The sequence below is a fragment of the Plodia interpunctella genome, chromosome 5 (assembly GCF_027563975.2).
Source record: "Plodia interpunctella isolate USDA-ARS_2022_Savannah chromosome 5, ilPloInte3.2, whole genome shotgun sequence".
NCBI lineage: Eukaryota > Metazoa > Arthropoda > Insecta > Lepidoptera > Pyralidae > Plodia > Plodia interpunctella.
In genome coordinates, this window is record NC_071298.1 from 6,624,887 (window position 1) to 6,642,479 (window position 17,593).

A 17,593-nucleotide genomic window follows, 5' to 3' on the forward strand; every position below is an offset into this window, starting at 1 on the left:
ATTATAATTTATTAAACTCTAAACAATTACGAATATTTTCGAAACCTTAATGCTGTTGTAACGCGCCAAATTCAATAATGTAGCAAAAAATCAGGTTAATGCACAAAAACTGTTTATGTATCCATGGCCGTAAGGTATAATAGTTATAACAAAGTAAGGTTTTTTTATCAGTCAAAGTAATAAAGCTAAGTTAATATTGTTTTAGCATCGATATACTTGTAGAATTAAAGCAACTTATATTTGTCTATAGCCAGACTTGTCATAATTATTGATCTTATTCACGTCGGATGTTATAAGAGCTCTACTATCATTCTGACAGGCATCAGGGCAATTACCGAGTACAAAGGTAATGTCAGATTTCAAATTTGCTACTTAATCGATAGATACTCCTTTGTCGGTAAGTACAATAAATACAACTTTACAATGTATTAGGTATTTTAGCGTGTAACTGGCTCTCTTGATCTAACATAAACAGGCTAGAGTTGGACAGATAGCTGGTTAAAAGTCAAAGTTACATCTCCCACGGGACAGACTTACGTGGCAGTTTGACGGAGGTAAAGTGAATAGAAAAACGATTAGCAATTATAAACCTATATCTCAACATAAGATAGAATGGAACTGAACGAACTAAAATTACTAATTAAAATATAATAGTTGTTTACCTAATTGCAATTCATTTTTACGATTGAGGTTCTATTAGTCAAGTGAATCTTGAAAACGTGCTATTATTATACCAAACAATTAATAACAATTTCGATGCAGATATAACTCAAGTTAGGTTCAAGACAAGTAAGCAAAAATTGGAGGAAAGTATATCAATTAAATTCTGAGGACGGATTTATTTTAATAAATATGTATTATCAATGTTATTTCAGGCATTAAAAATAGCACAAAAAGAAAGTGGAACGAAATCGTTACGAAGACAAAAATAAATTATTTGTCAGCATTTGATGTCGGCCGGTTGGTTGCAGTTAGAGATGGATTTACGCTCGGGCACAAACTGGGCATAAATGCTTATGCGTAAACTGGGCAGATACGTTATTGCCCGGGCACAAACCATCGCTGGTTGCAGTGAAACGTGTCGTGACGTCACGGTGCGTCAGGCGGAGGCGTCTGTGAAAGCGACGCGTTCCGGCTCGCCGCGTAGTTTCTAGCAAACACTGCACGTTGCAAACCGTGCTGCTACTACCACGTGTGACGTTCCCAATGGCATAGCATCACACATACCTACGTGTATATGATATTCGACCTATTTGTATATCCTCCTAAGCCCAAATCAACCAAGTGTTGCTATATTGAAATGACTAGCAAATGACCGCGACTTCGCCAGCACTGATTCCCCACCTACTCTGTGTACTACTTCGTTCTCTTATGTATGCGAAATTTAAACAATATTAGATGTATAGATAAAGCATGAAGAGGTAAAACGTATTTTTCCTTAAGGTCTAATGTTGCAAATACAACCACTGGCATACCATTTTAAAATAATCAGTCCATTAGTACATATAGTAATGGATTCCAACATTTTTCAGATTAATACATATTTATTAAATTGACAGTCCATTAGTACATATACTAATGGACTGATTATTTTAAAATTACTAATTTTAGACACTTTTAATTATTTCAAAAATCTAGGCCGATGTTACTACTTAAGAAGTTCTTTGATTTAGAATCACTCTGTGAGTGAAAGATGTAATGAAAATGAATGAAAGGCTACCGTCATGACTTGCATTTCGAGTCAGGTAATAGACCAATAAATTCAATGGAAATGGATAAATAAATGTTTGTTACTTTAGCCGTTATGGTTAAAAGCGAAATGACTTCAGTACAATTTAATAAATAATGTAGTTATAATGTAATAATAATATACTCTATCATTTTTATGTGGACCAGGAACTACTAAAGTATTATGAAATTGCAGTATAAAAAGCGGAATTTATTGTAATTTTATACTTCTTTAACCTACTTAAATTTGCATAACTTAAGTCAAAACTGTCAGTTTGTGATGAATGAATACAGAAAATTGGACTGAATAGTCGTTTTAAATTTACTTAAAATTAACATAATCTGCACACAGGAGAAAATAATGATTGAGTGGGAAAGAACATTATTGTTACCTACTGAATATAATAAATTATTGTTAGACCATTTGTATACGACTGAGAAAACCATATCAAATTCCATTCAGAAGTTTTTGCGTGATGCGCGAACAAACATGCAGACAGACAGACAAAAATTATAAAAAAATATGTTTTGGCTTCTATCAGCCGCATAAAGAACCCTCATATATTTTTTTAATATCTCCTCAGACATAGCCCACTTGTCATTTTATTACATGTAAAGATATTTAGAGTTAATATTTTAGTAAAACATAGGTAGTATTGAAGTTTACGTTCTTGTTTTTACATTCTGAAAAGATGCCAAAACACTCGGCAAAAGGTCACAAAAAGGTAGCCACATCTCTGGTTTTTGCTAAATACATCTTGACATATACCTCTCTCTTTTAAGTAAATTTTCCAGGCAGAATGATTAAAATTATCCATTCTTCAAGAAAATCCTAAATTGTGAAAAGTTTCCAGCATTTAGATAAGTTGGTTATGAATTAATTGAGGCATAATTATGAAAACCTTAGAAAAGCCTGAGTTACTGTTTAGAAATAGCTATTCCTGGAAGCAGGGACAAAACCGTCTCGTAAATTATGTAAATGACAGAATCGATACTCGGCTAGAGTTCGTTCTACGAATTTATTATTTTTACTTTATCCAATATACAATACAATACAGTCAATAGCATACCAAGTTACCCTACGGCGATTCATTTAGGATACGTGAAATTTGATGCAAAAAAAATTACAAGCTTTTATTTATATGTACCTATTCCGATTTTAGTTAATCTGTAAGTTAAATTTCACATATTTCGACTTGTTCTACAGAGTTGGAGTTTTCCAAGTTGCTTCAGTTTCCATGACATTGCAATATGATGACAAGCAAAACTTGATGGTGAAACCAGAATTAACTTTCAACAAAGGTTTACTGCACGAACATGTTTTTTTTGTCAAAATGAAAATGAAGAATTTCTGTGACGACAATAAAAGCAAAAAAAATGACGACGATAAAAGATGACGATAGTAAAAAAAAAATGAAAATTTTGTTAAAAGTTGTTACTGTTCACATTGCGAATTTGAATTTAATTAATTAGGTATATAAAACATAACCTTTAGTTACGGCGTGTATTGAACAAAACAAGAATCTGTTCTTGCGTGTCTCCCGGTAACTGAGATCTTTTTGCTTCTCCACAATAAATGTCTTAATTGTACTGGAGCGTGACATAGCAATTTTTCCTAGAAAATGCTCTGATATTAATCGCTGAAGAAATAACATGCTTGAGCTAAGAACTGGGTGAATGAGTACTCAAATGGTTGCTTGTGTTATCTGCAGGAACTAATTTCTTGGTCTACCGGAATCTGAACTTCAGAATAAAGACTAATATAAAAATACCATAGACCTTCCCATATATAGACAAATCCTAAATCAATTTATCATATCAATAGTACAACAGTGAAGGTTAGGATGGATCATCAAAAGAAATTTATGGATGCATTGATTATTCTTAATTCTGGCATTGAATTTGACATGTTTGTAAAAGATCATATCACAAACCGATATGCATATGTTGAATTTTTTAACAATTTCTTAGTGAAAGTACAATATCATATATTTTTACTTGGTATAAACTAGTCAGTCACGTGCCCTAAAGGCCGGTCTAACAGCTAACACATGGACAGTTATACAATGAAGCAGCTCTTCGCATGCTAACTGCGTAAGTATCGTGTCTGGCGTACACTTTAACGATTGCCGAAGTTATGAAACATTCTCACGGTCGATGTATTGTCATGTATGCGGCCTATTTAGGTCAAACACCATAATAGATTTGGAGCCTATTTAAAAGTCAATTTAGACATATTAGCCAACATCTACATGTCTCATGGATGGTAAAACTTTGTTTTTTTTTTTAAGTTTTTTAACTTACAGTTCATGTAATTTTAAAGTTATATAAAGAAGCTTTCGAATTAAACAAACATAACATTTCACACCCATATTTCATTGTTGTAACAATTATTTAAGTAACTATAAAGTTATATAAAAAGCCTACCTACCTTATATTCACAACACATGGTGACATTACACTTCTAGGTATCATGCACTTTGTTATTTTTAATTATTATTTAATATATGTGTATTCAAATACTCAATATAAATATTTTCAAAAAGGCATAATTTCAATATCTTGTTTTTTCAATAATTGGTTCGCGGATATCCTCATCCCCAATTTAATCTTTAATAACAGAAATAAAAATCATGCTCTGTGGTTTTGCCATGAATAATATACTTTAATTTATGAAGTAGACTCGGGGTGGTAAAATAATTCTAAAATGATTTGTCACATGTATGTATTCGTCACCTTTAGTGTAACAATATCATGTAAGGCTAAGTCTTACATGATATTGTGTTAGCGCCTACTGAAGGCCTACCTGACACTGTACTCATGGTTCAATTTGGAGTTGATACAGGTAGTGCAGTGCATGTTTATCAACACTTGACCTTTCAACATTTGTCCAATAAATCTAGTCCTAGACCTTGTTTTATTTCAACTCTCAATGTTGTATTGATTTGTATTACCAAATGGGGAAGAGTAGTTGGAGTGATAAATTAATTATACTTCGCCGTTGCATCCTCGAGATTTATTTAATTCACTATGTAGTTCCACTCTTTAATGTACTGGGCATGTAGCACAATTTTAGAGTCAAAATTCAAAATTTCATATTGAAACGACTTATTTGATAGTTCCTGGTACCCCCACCAGAGGGGAGGGGCGCCCTTGCAATGACCGCACGCATCGGCCGGCCTCATTCGCTTTTTGTGTGCGGGCATCGTAGTACAGTATCTTGATATTTGTTTTTGTGATTTTCTAAGTACCCACTATGGGTAAGAGAAAGAATAAGGATTCTTCGGATTATATTAAAGCAAAGATACGGAAGTTGGAAAAACGTCTACGCCGACGCCGGGAAAGTTCGTGCAGTAGTGATAAATGTAAGTTTATTTTCTATTTTTACGTAAATAATAGTTAATAACCTATGAATTGATAAAATTGGACCAGTGATATTTTATTACAAATGACATTGGATTACAATGAAAAACACACAGTGTTAAATGTTATAAATTATCCACCTACCTACATTTATATGGAAATAAACTTTCTATACACAATCAGCTTAGTTCGGAGTAGATTTATTAAATAGTACCTATGAGAATATATTTAATACACACAGTGCATTGTACTATGATGCGATCATAGTCGCGCACATGAAAGTACTGCGATGCGATCGTAGTCATGTGAACCCTTGGTTTACTATCGTGATGCGATCACGATGATACCATTACGCGTACATTTAGTCATGACGAGATCGTGACCATTATTCACTTATATTTACAGCGCCTTACGCTTATTGGGACTTATCCCCGACCCTACAATCTGTGGCTGAAAGTCCAGAGGAGTCGCCCCCCAATAGTCCTAACATAAAGTCAGCCATTGTTGATCCGGGGCCATCCACAAGCAAACAAGATGAATGTCCTGTTATAGCCACCCCAGTCGACGAGCCCAATGATAGGATTCCTATCGATATACTTGACATTTTGGGAGAATCTAAGAAAAAAATGGAGGTTTTTGGACCAAGAATTCAAGAAGAGATATCTAAACGTTGGGGGCGGATCTTGTGTGAGGGGCTGAAGAGAGAACAGAAAAAGGAGATTACCGAGAACATTTTGGTACCCGAAAATTTTCAGTTAGTCAAAGCCCCCAAGTTAAACCCCGAAATCGCAGCTGTTACAAACGATTCTACAAAAAATCGCGATAAGCGTTTAGAAGGGGCACAAGCATATCTTGGTCTAGGTATAGCTGCTTTGACAAATATAATATCATCACTTATCGAGAAAGACCTGGACAAGGTAGACCTAATTAAACGCCTTTCTGAGGTCAACAAAATCTTACTGGACTTACACTTTGAAAACACATCAAATAGACGTAAATTAATTACATATTCTTTAGACAAAAAATTCTTGGATATGATTCAAGACGTAGAAAGAGATTCCCTTCTTTTCGGTGAAAATCTTACCGATAAGATAAAAGCCTCTAAATCTGCTGAGAAGTCAGGTCTACAGATTAAGAAGACAAATTTTGCGGAAGTTTCGACGTCTAAAAAGACTACAGGACAACAGGGAAACTGGAGGGGCCCTCCCCGTCAAAATCAACGTGGCAATCGACGGGGCGGGGCCAAAACTCGACCGATTTGTCGCCCAGCGAAGACATCAGCTCCGACCACAGATCGACGCCAAGAGACATCGAAGACTCGTGCGAGACCTCGCTCCAGGACACGATAGAGGTACCAAATCTTGCTGGCAGGTTAAAATATTTTCTGTCCAGATGGAAATCCATCACGGATGACCAATTTATTCTAAAAATAATTTCAGGCTATGAAATTCCTCTCATCAAAGGTGTGTTCCAAACAAAAGAACCGATGAACACAGTTTTTTCAAAAACTGAAAACCATGCATTACACATAGAATTAAATAAATTATTACAAATAAGTGCCGTAAGATATTGTGATGATGAACCTGGTCAGTATATATCAAAAATATTTTTGATACCTAAACCAAATAATAAATTTAGATTTATACTTAATCTGAAGTCCTTCAATAAGTATGTGGACACTCAACATTTTAAAATGGAGGATCATAGGACGGCTACTAAGTTAATGTCTAGATTTTGTTATTTAGCTACCATTGACCTAAAAGATGCATATTTTTTAATAAATATGCATGAATCGTCAAAAAAATATTTAAGATTTAAATTTGAGCAACATACTTACGAATTCCAGTGTCTACCGTTTGGACTTTCTTCAGCACCATATATTTTTACAAAATTAATGAAGCCGGTTATTACTTGTCTTAGGAAAAAAGGTTTTTACTTGGTCAATTATTTGGACGATTATTTGTGCCTAGGTCATTCCTATGAAGACTGCCTAAAGTGTGTTACAGAAACTGTGCGCTTGTTGACATTTCTGGGGTTTGTAATAAACCACGACAAAAGCAAGCTGGTACCATGTCAAATTATAATTTTTCTAGGATTCGAGCTAGATTCTTATAATATGAGATTAGGACTCCCTATAGAGAAGAGACAAAAAATATTGGAATCAACTATTAAAATTTCTAGGAAAAATAAAATTTCTATTCGAGATTTTGCAAAATATCTTGGGGTACTAACATCCGCCTGTCCTGCTATTTCTTATGGTTGGATGTATACGAAGGTATTCGAACGAGAAAAATTTTTAGCCTTAAAGAAATCTAATGATAATTATGATGACTATATGTTATTAAATAAAAATCTAAGACATGATTTTGATTGGTGGAAGACCCATATAATGAAGTCTTACAATCCTATTCGTAGTGGCCGATTCGTTCTAGAAATCTTCTCCGATTCGTCTTTAACTGGTTGGGGGTTAATGTGTCAAGGTGAACGTTCAAATGGATTTTGGGACGCTCAAGAATCGCAATATCACATAAACTTTCTAGAGCTTAAGGCAGCCTTTATAGGACTTAAATGTTTCGCCAGCAACTTACGAAATTCTGAAATATTACTTCGTATCGATAATACTGTAGCCATTTCATATATAAACCGCATGGGTGGAATAAAATTTACCCATCTTAATTACATAACTCGCGAAATATGGCAGTGGTGCGAGGAAAGGCAATTATATATCTATGCTTCATATATCAGATCTCGGGAAAACGTAGAAGCAGATGAAGAATCTAGACGAGGGAACATAGACACGGAATGGAGTCTATCTTCCACCGTTTACAACGAAATAATTCAGGAATTCGGGGAACCGGAAATCGATCTTTTCGCCTCTAGAATCAATGCGAAATGCAAAAAATATGTATCGTGGAAGAGAGACCCTTCCGCCACTAATGTTGACGCCTTTACCTTAAACTGGTCTACCAATTTCTTTTATATGTTTCCACCTTTCTCGTTAATTCTCAAGTGCCTCAGAAAAGTTATAAATGATGAAGCAGATGGCATTATTGTTGTACCACATTGGCCAAGCCAACCATGGTACCCTCTGCTACAATCACTCATGACTCATGAACCAATATTCTTTGAACCAGATAAAAATTTATTAATTTCTCCTTCCAGGGAACCTCACCCTCGATGGAAGACACTTACCCTGGTATCATGTCAATTGTCAGGACGATATTCGGACGACGCTCACTTCACCCAGCAACAATCAATATAATAATATCGTCTTTATCTAATAACTCTCTCAAACAGTATAATGTTGCATTAAAAAAGTGGTGGCATTTTTGCATTGAAAAGAATTGTGATCCTTTACATTATAATTTACCCGTAATGCTAGAATTCTTAACCGTTATATTTAACAGCGGTATTAGCTACTCCAGTTTAAATACATATCGTTCTGCACTCGGTTTAGTTTTCGGTAAATCATTTAGTGAAAATGACATAGTCGTTCGGTTTTTGAGAGGTGTATTTAGATCCCGACCTAGCTTCCCAAGATACCAATCCACCTGGGATCCTAATACCGTGCTTGATTTTGTTGCTCAATTTTTTCCCAACGAAGAATTATCATTAACGAGAATTACTAAAAAAGTAGCAATTCTACTCGCATTGTCATCTGGACAACGAGTTCAGACATTGTCGCTGATAAGACTATCAAATATTAAAATTCATGATTCTAAAATTGAAATAATAATTAATGATATGATTAAAACCTCAGAAATGAATCGTTCCATGCCTCATTTGGTAATTCCGTTCTTTCCTGGTAGAAAAGAAATATGTCCCGCGAGGGCGCTTCTGTCTTACATAGATTGTACAAAACGTCATCGTTCTATAGCCAACACAGAACGATTGTTCCTAACCACCAGGAAACCATTTCATAATGCCAGCCCATCGACTATAAGTCGATGGATCAAGGAGATAATGAGTGAAAGCGGGATAAATATTGAAATTTTTTCGGCCCATAGCACTCGCCATGCTTCTACCTCGGCGGCGCTCCGCCATGGGCTGTCCGTTGATATAATTAAAAAATCCGCTGGTTGGTCAGGAAACAGTTTTACGTTTGCTAAATTCTATAATCGTCCTTTAAATGAAAGTGACGACAGAAGCAACTTCGCGGAAGCAATTATTAATTAATTTTCATTTATAAGTCGTTAAATAAGTATAAGCTAATTAGTTTTCAGTTCGTTATTAAACTATTCACTGCAAAAAGACTTTTAATAACTGATCCTGTACTACTCCAAATTTTACAAACTCTAAACATCCTACATAGTGAATTAAATAAATCTCGAGGATGCAACGGCGAAGTATAATTAATGGTTAAACAAACTTACCTTAGCGACGTTTGACCATAATTATACAAGACGTTGCATCCGAAGAGATTTATAACCCTCCCAACCCTATAATATATAAAAATATATCATATACCCTAGACAACAATATATTGTAAAATTTGACTCTAAAAACAATGAGGCCGGCCGATGCGTGCGGTCATTGCAAGGGCGCCCCTCCCCTCTGGTGGGGGTACCAGGAACTATCAAATAAGTCGTTTCAATATGAAATTTTGAATTTTGACTCTAAAATTGTGCTACATGCCCAGTACATTAAAGAGTGGAACTACATAGTGAATTAAATAAATCTCTTCGGATGCAACGTCTTGTATAATTATGGTCAAACGTCGCTAAGGTAAGTTTGTTTAACCATTAATTCTATTTTCTAATATTGGCTCGATACTCAGTTGTTGAGGATCCGCCGGTTCGTTCACTGGCTTATAATAGCTTTAGGCGACTATAATACAATCTGACATCAGTGTTAGCATACACACTTGAAAAGAAGAAGAAATTTTGATTTGGTATACGTAAACTTCTACTTTTTATTAGTTACATTAGTTTAATATAAATAACATTATCTAGGCGCTTAGACGTGGAGGAACCATGGTTAAATCAGTATCCTAGTACAATTCTGATTTAACTTACTTGAATGTTGTTAGATCAGTTACAAGATTTATATTTATCATCCTTGGACTTATTACATTAGACTGATTATGATATGGGTAGATGTAAGATTTAAATGATTTATTCTAATTTTTACTTTCCATAGTTGGCGGGGAAACTTGTAATCTCAAATCTTATCTCTCTGACTAATGCCTTATTTGTTTGTATGTTGGTCACGATTCCACGCCTTAATTAGGTATTCAGCTAAATGTCATGGTTCATAAATGTAGTCCAGAGCGGAACAGATACACATAAACAGCGTTATCTTGCTTACAGATTAAAATATAAGACATAAAACTTTAGTGAATGAACAGTACATTTAAAAGTAGTTACAAAAAATAACCTTCTGAGTATCTTTTACTCCTTAAAATCATAGTTTATTCCTGTTCAGTTTTTTTGTACAGAAAATGGAAGATAAAAGCTATATTCAAACTGATTTTCGGCTAAAACAAGCAATTTGCGGAGCAGTTATACTGCTGAACGGTCTATATTAAAGAATGAGGACTCAGATTTTACTAAATTATTCTTGAAATTGCATCACAAATGGGCCGATTTGGGGCATGCATAGCATCTGCTAACGACGTTGTTACTGGAACAGATGGCTTTCGGACTGCTAGATCCCTTTCTATTGGAACATAGGCCTTTGTTTTAACTCCACGACAAATGGATTAGAACTATTTATTTTAATGTTGAATGCAGTTATTTACACCACTTCATTTATTTTAAAATTATTATTGCGTCCTTAGGAATATATTAGTTATCTCACCAATATAGATTTTTTTACAAATATATCATTTTAAAGTCTGCTTTGAATCTAACTTAGTATTTTTTTAAAATTGTGAAGGTGTACGTACATACATAAATCTGAAATAAAGTAATTTTGGTTCTAAAACTTTCAACTTTTAAATGTCTATATGTATACATCATAACACATAAATCATGCGTGACATAAACATACTGCTATGTAACCATAAGTACATGGCGAGAAATATAAGCAATTTGGCTAATGGTATGGGCTAATAGAATTACTAAGTTACTGTGCAAGAACACCTGACCCGACTGCAAGGTTTTTGTTTGCCAAAGTTTGCTTGCATAATGTGTGAGTAATTAACTATACATGCCTAGAGAGTTGACTATAACGGCTATGTGTGCATCTATGTTCAGAGACTACTGAGTACTAAGGAATGATAAAAGTAACTGTAAATCCAATTTGATACATTTAAGGCATTCAACTTTCTATGTAAACTGTATATATGTTTCAATTAGTTAGATTCTATTTTTTAGTTTTGTATGTTCGTGTTTGCGATAACGATTTTATTTGTAATTTTCTAAGAGATTTCTCTACTGGATATACCTTGATCTTTTCGTGTAACTTGACTCTTCTAACGTTATTCGTAATGGTGTTTCAATTGCATTTTATAGACACATGCAATTTTAAATTATTAGAATGGACATCCTAAATTGCTAATGCAAGTGCAATATTTCTCCGTCCGAGTGCACGCGGGTACACACAACTGGAGCGTAATAAATCTAATCGTGGAGTTACTCCAATCATATTTCATTTGCTAAATTCGTAGCCACCTGATAAACCCTATTACTCAATAACATTATTATGTACAATACTGCTGATTATCTGCTCAACTTATGAACTTTCAACTTTATCGTCATTTGAACAAGGTCCAAAATATGGAATATCCAAATCGAATTTGGCAGTTCATTTGGCATGGAACCTTTCGAATCTGACCAGAAACAGATGCCTGCCGGGTATTATTTGTATAACTTGCTTTTTGGTACAGTTTTCGACTTTCAGTTCCTCATTTTCATTTTCCGATTAGTTTTCTGGTTACATGTAAAATTTTAGGTTATTGCTACAGCGGACTGAAAACGAGCTTATGATTATGACCGATCAAAACGTATATTTACTTATTTCTAAAGTTATTCCTGTAAGCAATGCTGTGAAAAAATAAACATAGGAACATATAGCACTTTATAAATATCCTTGACTGTGATACACCCACAAGATCAGGATCAGGATTGTTGTATATTGTTTTTATATCACAAAACACCTCTACGTAAACCTTTACGTGTGCAATCGGAAACCGGAATATGAAACGGAAGACACCGCACAATGGGGTCGTAAACACGTCATTTGCAGCCTGAACACTACGTTATAAGGCATTATGTTGTCTAAATAAAGGAACTGTCTGGCCTTGCTTCAGTAACATACCACATTGGCCTCCAAATACTAGTAAAGTAAATTGATTAATTTTTTAAAGTGTTTTATTGCCTTATTTAATAGACAATCTAGAATTGGTCACCGTGTTTCAAATGAAGAATAGAAATTAGTGGTTAAAATGACGTCCTTTTGACTCAATAGGCATTTCTTTAGCGAATATATGTATAGATTTTAAATTTATGTCAAAGTAAAAAATATATTCAGTTAATCTGATATTCACAGGCACTTTATCACGTATATAGTATTTCTCAAAAACCTATATACTATTCCTGTATGAGTTTAAAACTTTGACTTAACACAAGTGCGAAATTGTCACATGCACCCATAAAAGTATCTTTGCAGAGGCACGCTTGGTGTACAATCCATCTGATAGATAGATGAAACCAATAACACTTCACCCGATATGAAATCAATATCTCTCCGAGAAGTGTCTGGAGGCCGGCAATCTGATCCAACATTAGTTAGTCATTAATTCAATATTGACCGATATCTTACAATGAATCCTATCGGCGAGTTATTGCTGTCGAAGAGATTATAGTAGAAGATCGATATATATTTTGGCAAATCGATTTAAATATACTAATTTAATGAACCATTTTTTATGAAATTAATGGAGAAAATTTACCAGTCCTTTTCTAACGAAAATTCGTGACTGACAAGCAAATATACAAATGTAAAAAAAATGCATAAGATATTTCGTCTATTTTATTTTAATTTAGGTAAGAATTAAAGTTTTATTAATTGCACTAACGATTCATAGCATAAGTGACGTATCTACTTGGTGTTTTATATGTATTGTTGTGGTACACAGCACATGCACAATAGACTCATTTCCGTGAGTGATATATCAAATCCGTGAACTTAGTGCAATCGAACAACGTTATTCATTGCACTTCCCCGGTAAGGCCTCGTGAGATGTGTCGACAATACACCATACATCACCAAATCGTCATTACCCAGCTAACGCAACGCTTATTACCTATTACTCAACTCGTTTGTTTGGCATGTCTGAGGCCGGTTCGCAACCTTGCCCCCCCTCGCCCCGCGCCGATGACGCCACGGTTCACTTTCACTACCATCGGCAGATAAAATAAAGAAACTAAAGAATTTAGTTTCACCTGTCCCAATGTTTGCTTGTCTGTCTGTAATCAAATCAAAGTTTGATTTGTCCTACTGCCAGTGTAGCACAACTGGAGTTGAAATTTCGGTTGAGAGTAGCTTCGGTTTCCATGACAATGCATTGTTATAAAAAGCATGCTCTGATAGTGTAGCCAGGATCGGCTTTTAACGAGGTAACTCCTCAACAGTTTACAGCACGGTCATGGTTTTATTTCAATGCCACAAGATCTCTCTGAAAACAATAAAACCTTGTGGCAAATGACATTTTTGCAAATAACTTATGGTATAGCTACTTTTTACTCAATAATAGACATGTGCGTAAGTTGGATCACGATGTTTTCCTTTGAAGCGTTAATTAGTACTTACGTGGTTATTTGAAATGAACGTGCATGAGTTGAGTATATAACACATTAAGAGGTACAACAGTCATCGGTACAGTCAACAGCACAAAAGTTACCGTACATACGTCAACATTACAAGTTAATTGAAAATGCACCACTACTGCATAGAGATTCATACAGTGTAACTGGATGTGATGTTTGCTGTAAATGCCGATGAAATACGATTGAAGTATTTGCCATAATAGTGGATTTTGCGTTTTATTAATATTGTTAAAGATGCTACTTGTGCAGTATCGTTATTTTATACTTCGGCCTTCTTATACTTTATTTGTGTCTTCAAAAATAGTTCTTGCAGAGATTTATCATCATATTCGGCTTTATTTGGATTAAAAATAGATAAATATGGTTATATAACAATATGTTACTCTATTTATTTGTTATTTCTCTACGTTAAAATTGATAAAACAATAAAAGGGAACTAAATTGAAAACTTTCTTTGGAACTTTAGTCGTTTCTTAATCAAAGTTTTCAATGTTGATTAAATAGAGTTTGTTCTTTATGATTTATGAGAGATCATAAAGTATCTCGCTTGTTTTAAGAGTAAAAGTTAGCTGTGGAAAATATTGAAGACAAAAATACAACCAGAAATTTTCCATATAAGATGGAAATTGGTTTCATACAGAGTCACATGACATGAGGAATAGACCTCATGTCATGTGACTCTGTATGAAACTGTATGCCGTTGTAACAGCGGCGACTTTGCAATAAATTTGTGTAACTTGATGTGATGTTGACTGTACGTGTATGTACTTATATCCTCCAGTTTCGTAGAGGATTTCGTAGCAAAGAGACGCGTTGATGTCTTTTGAGTTACTTCATAGATATTTCTTATTATTGTTCTTCATAGATATTTCTTACTGCCGCACAAAATTATACCTGAACCTCTCAAATGTCACTTGTTCGCCTTCTAAAATATGCGGACGTGTGTACTGGTACACGAGTATCTTGATCTTGCAATGATTCAGAATAGTCCGACTTTCAAAATAATATAACATACATTGGGGCAAGTGGTTGCCGCCCTATAATCAATTAACTAATTTTTGGCACTTGAATTACAGCACACGCATCGAATACTCTACATATATATTTTACAAACAAAGGCAGTTTTCCCAACGCAGATAAAATAGCATAGTTATGTTAAGGCTAACGTTTCCCGACCTGCCCCAATTAGAGGCATAACCTCCGTGCACCGGAATCTCATTCACTGGATTCTTGCCTCTGTGAACACCCGATTCACTGATTGTCATTTTTGAATGCCAGTATGATTTTACTCACAATTAATTTATATTTCATGTATAAATTAATATTGCGATTAGGAGCTATCCCTAGAGATTTGTAATATAAGTTATTTTGTAAGAATGATTTAATATGATATTTTTATATTTAATTGTTAACATGTTTTATTATAAAGCATAAAATACAATTTCCAAAAATACCAGAAGTGGACTTAATGCTAAGAGCATTATCTAATATTCAACCTTTAGGACAGAGAAGACTATATACATGTCATCTCTGTCGCAAAGGTCAAATGTTAAATAATAACTAAAGAGTATGAATATTATAATCTGATAATAAATATTTAAAAATATCAGATTTAAAATACTTTATTTTATTTTATATTTTAATTAATCCAATCGTTCATTTTAAAAACAAACGTAATAGTAGTTAAATTTGCCGTTAGATTTGCAGTTTATATCCATTTTAGTTTCAATTCTGAAGCACAAACCGGATAAAATGTAGACGACCTTTTTTGTTTGTTAAAGTTTAATGTTCGTGTTCGTTCTTAATTATCAAAAATAACTACAAAGAAGAGTTCCAAAGTTTCTTTTTCTCTGAAATATTTCAGTAATGAGGTCATAAGTAAAAAGTTTATCTCAAAAATTTATAGCAACTTAAAAATTAGGCAACTTTGAAAGTAAGAGCACCGCATGAAACTTTATGCCCGCTTGGGTAAGTTGCCGACTCAAATCGTTATAAATCTTTTACCATTACTCTAACAAGGTTGAAAATATTCAGAGCCAAGGCGCTGGCTACTTGTGAAAATTTCACGCTTGTTAACTTTAATACTTGTCAACAACCCGAGCTATTACAGAGGGTGGCCACTCAATTTTCTGAACATTGACCATGTTTTTTAATTATGAATTCCAAATCTGACGATCTGAAGATTTTACCGTTTGCGACAACAAAAGCTATTTACTATCTGAGATTAATTAAATATTTTTTGAAAGACATAAATAACCCGTTTTTTCCATTTGAAATATCCATTATTATTATAGGATTTACTTCTTTTGTTGAATTGTAATGTAATGTTTGACATGATCAAATATTCACATCATTTAATTCCAAAAAATAAAATACAAATTAATGTTTGTCAAAAAATACACTCGCTGGGTAGATATTTTAATTTATATTTCCTATATGAACTAAAACTTGAATTAACACAAGTCGTGATTCGATAATGCTGCGATTCCTTTGTTCTGTTTTCTTGTTTATTGCAGCGAAGAATTTATTTATGAATTGCTAGCGTGTTACTGTAAACAAATTGAAATTGACGGATTTCACTTTATATACGTAGTACAAAAACAATTAATATAATTTATTGTATTTCAACAGCTTGGAACTATAATGCTAAATAAAGGCCCATTCGTAAAATTCCTAAATGTTAATGAAAAAAATCCTGTAGCTTATAGCTGCATATAAAAAATTGTAGCTGTTAATAGAAGATCCTAGCTAAAGCTAACGCGACATAGATTAAAACCAGATTTATTATCGCAATTAAGGTCGCGCTTATCTGCGTCCTACTAAATTATCTATTAAAGCGGGGTGTACGCCACCTGTATAAACGTTAATAACTTTAAGGCAGTAGGCTCATACTACAGCCGACTAATAGTGCAATGGAAAATGCTTGGAAGCGTAGAATTTCGAGGCGAGAATATTTTAATGAAGTTGATCGTAAGACTAACGAGTATTTTCTTATTTATTTCTTTTGTACTGCAATCAGCCTTGGACTTTTAGCAGATTTTGTGACGTTTCCAGTAGCAGCAGCCTTTTTTCGAACTAGAGGCGAGCTCCTGGGCGTCATATTGCTTCAGTCACTTTGTAAAGCTATTTATTATTTATAACTGAAATAGGTTGTGTAAACTTACTTGAATGTGGTGAAATAAACATGATTATATTAACCCCTTAACAATCCTTAGTCCAAGTTTCGAGGGCTCTCTGGGCTTGAAGCGGAACTTGCGCATTTAATGAACGTTGCTCAGTGACAAATATAATTAATACTTGCTCGTAATTCACTCATTGAACCGGTAATTCTGCAATTCTGAATTGCGAAAACCACAACGTAAAATTATGAATTTATAATTACTATTTTATGCATTTACGAATGTCATTATTCATTTCCAATTTGTGATTCATAAAATGGTTTATAAAATGTTTTGAAATTTACGTAAGTTAAGTATGATGCATAGTTCACAGAAAATAAAGAAATGTGATGGTTTCTGAAAACATACAAACATGAATATACTTTCAGTTGTTTTCTTTCATTTATACTAGTAGTTTACTTTCATAATATATTTTCAGTTGTTTTCCAAATTACAAACTTTTTCTAAAATATTTTGAAAATCGAACGCAGGAATTGTGATTTACATTTACATACACTACGTAAAAAAGGTTTAAATATTAATGTCTATAATGTCAGACTAGATCAAATAATT

At 33.9% G+C, this 17,593-nt stretch overlaps 2 protein-coding genes across 3 annotated transcripts in view; one reads left to right on the forward strand and one right to left on the reverse strand.

The window, feature by feature from the left end:
• Window positions 1–17,593, reverse strand: part of LOC128669893 (mucin-2) — a 50,217-nt gene that overhangs the window by 15,829 nt on the left and 16,795 nt on the right. The window lies entirely within an intron of this gene.
• LOC128669730 (uncharacterized) lies at window positions 4,985–8,689 on the forward strand. Its single transcript, XM_053744791.1, has 3 exons — window positions 4,985–5,093; window positions 5,497–6,442; window positions 8,254–8,689. The coding sequence occupies exons 1-2, from the start codon at window positions 4,985–4,987 to the stop codon at window positions 6,438–6,440; spliced, it is 1,053 nt and encodes a 350-aa protein (XP_053600766.1). The 3' UTR covers window positions 6,441–6,442; window positions 8,254–8,689.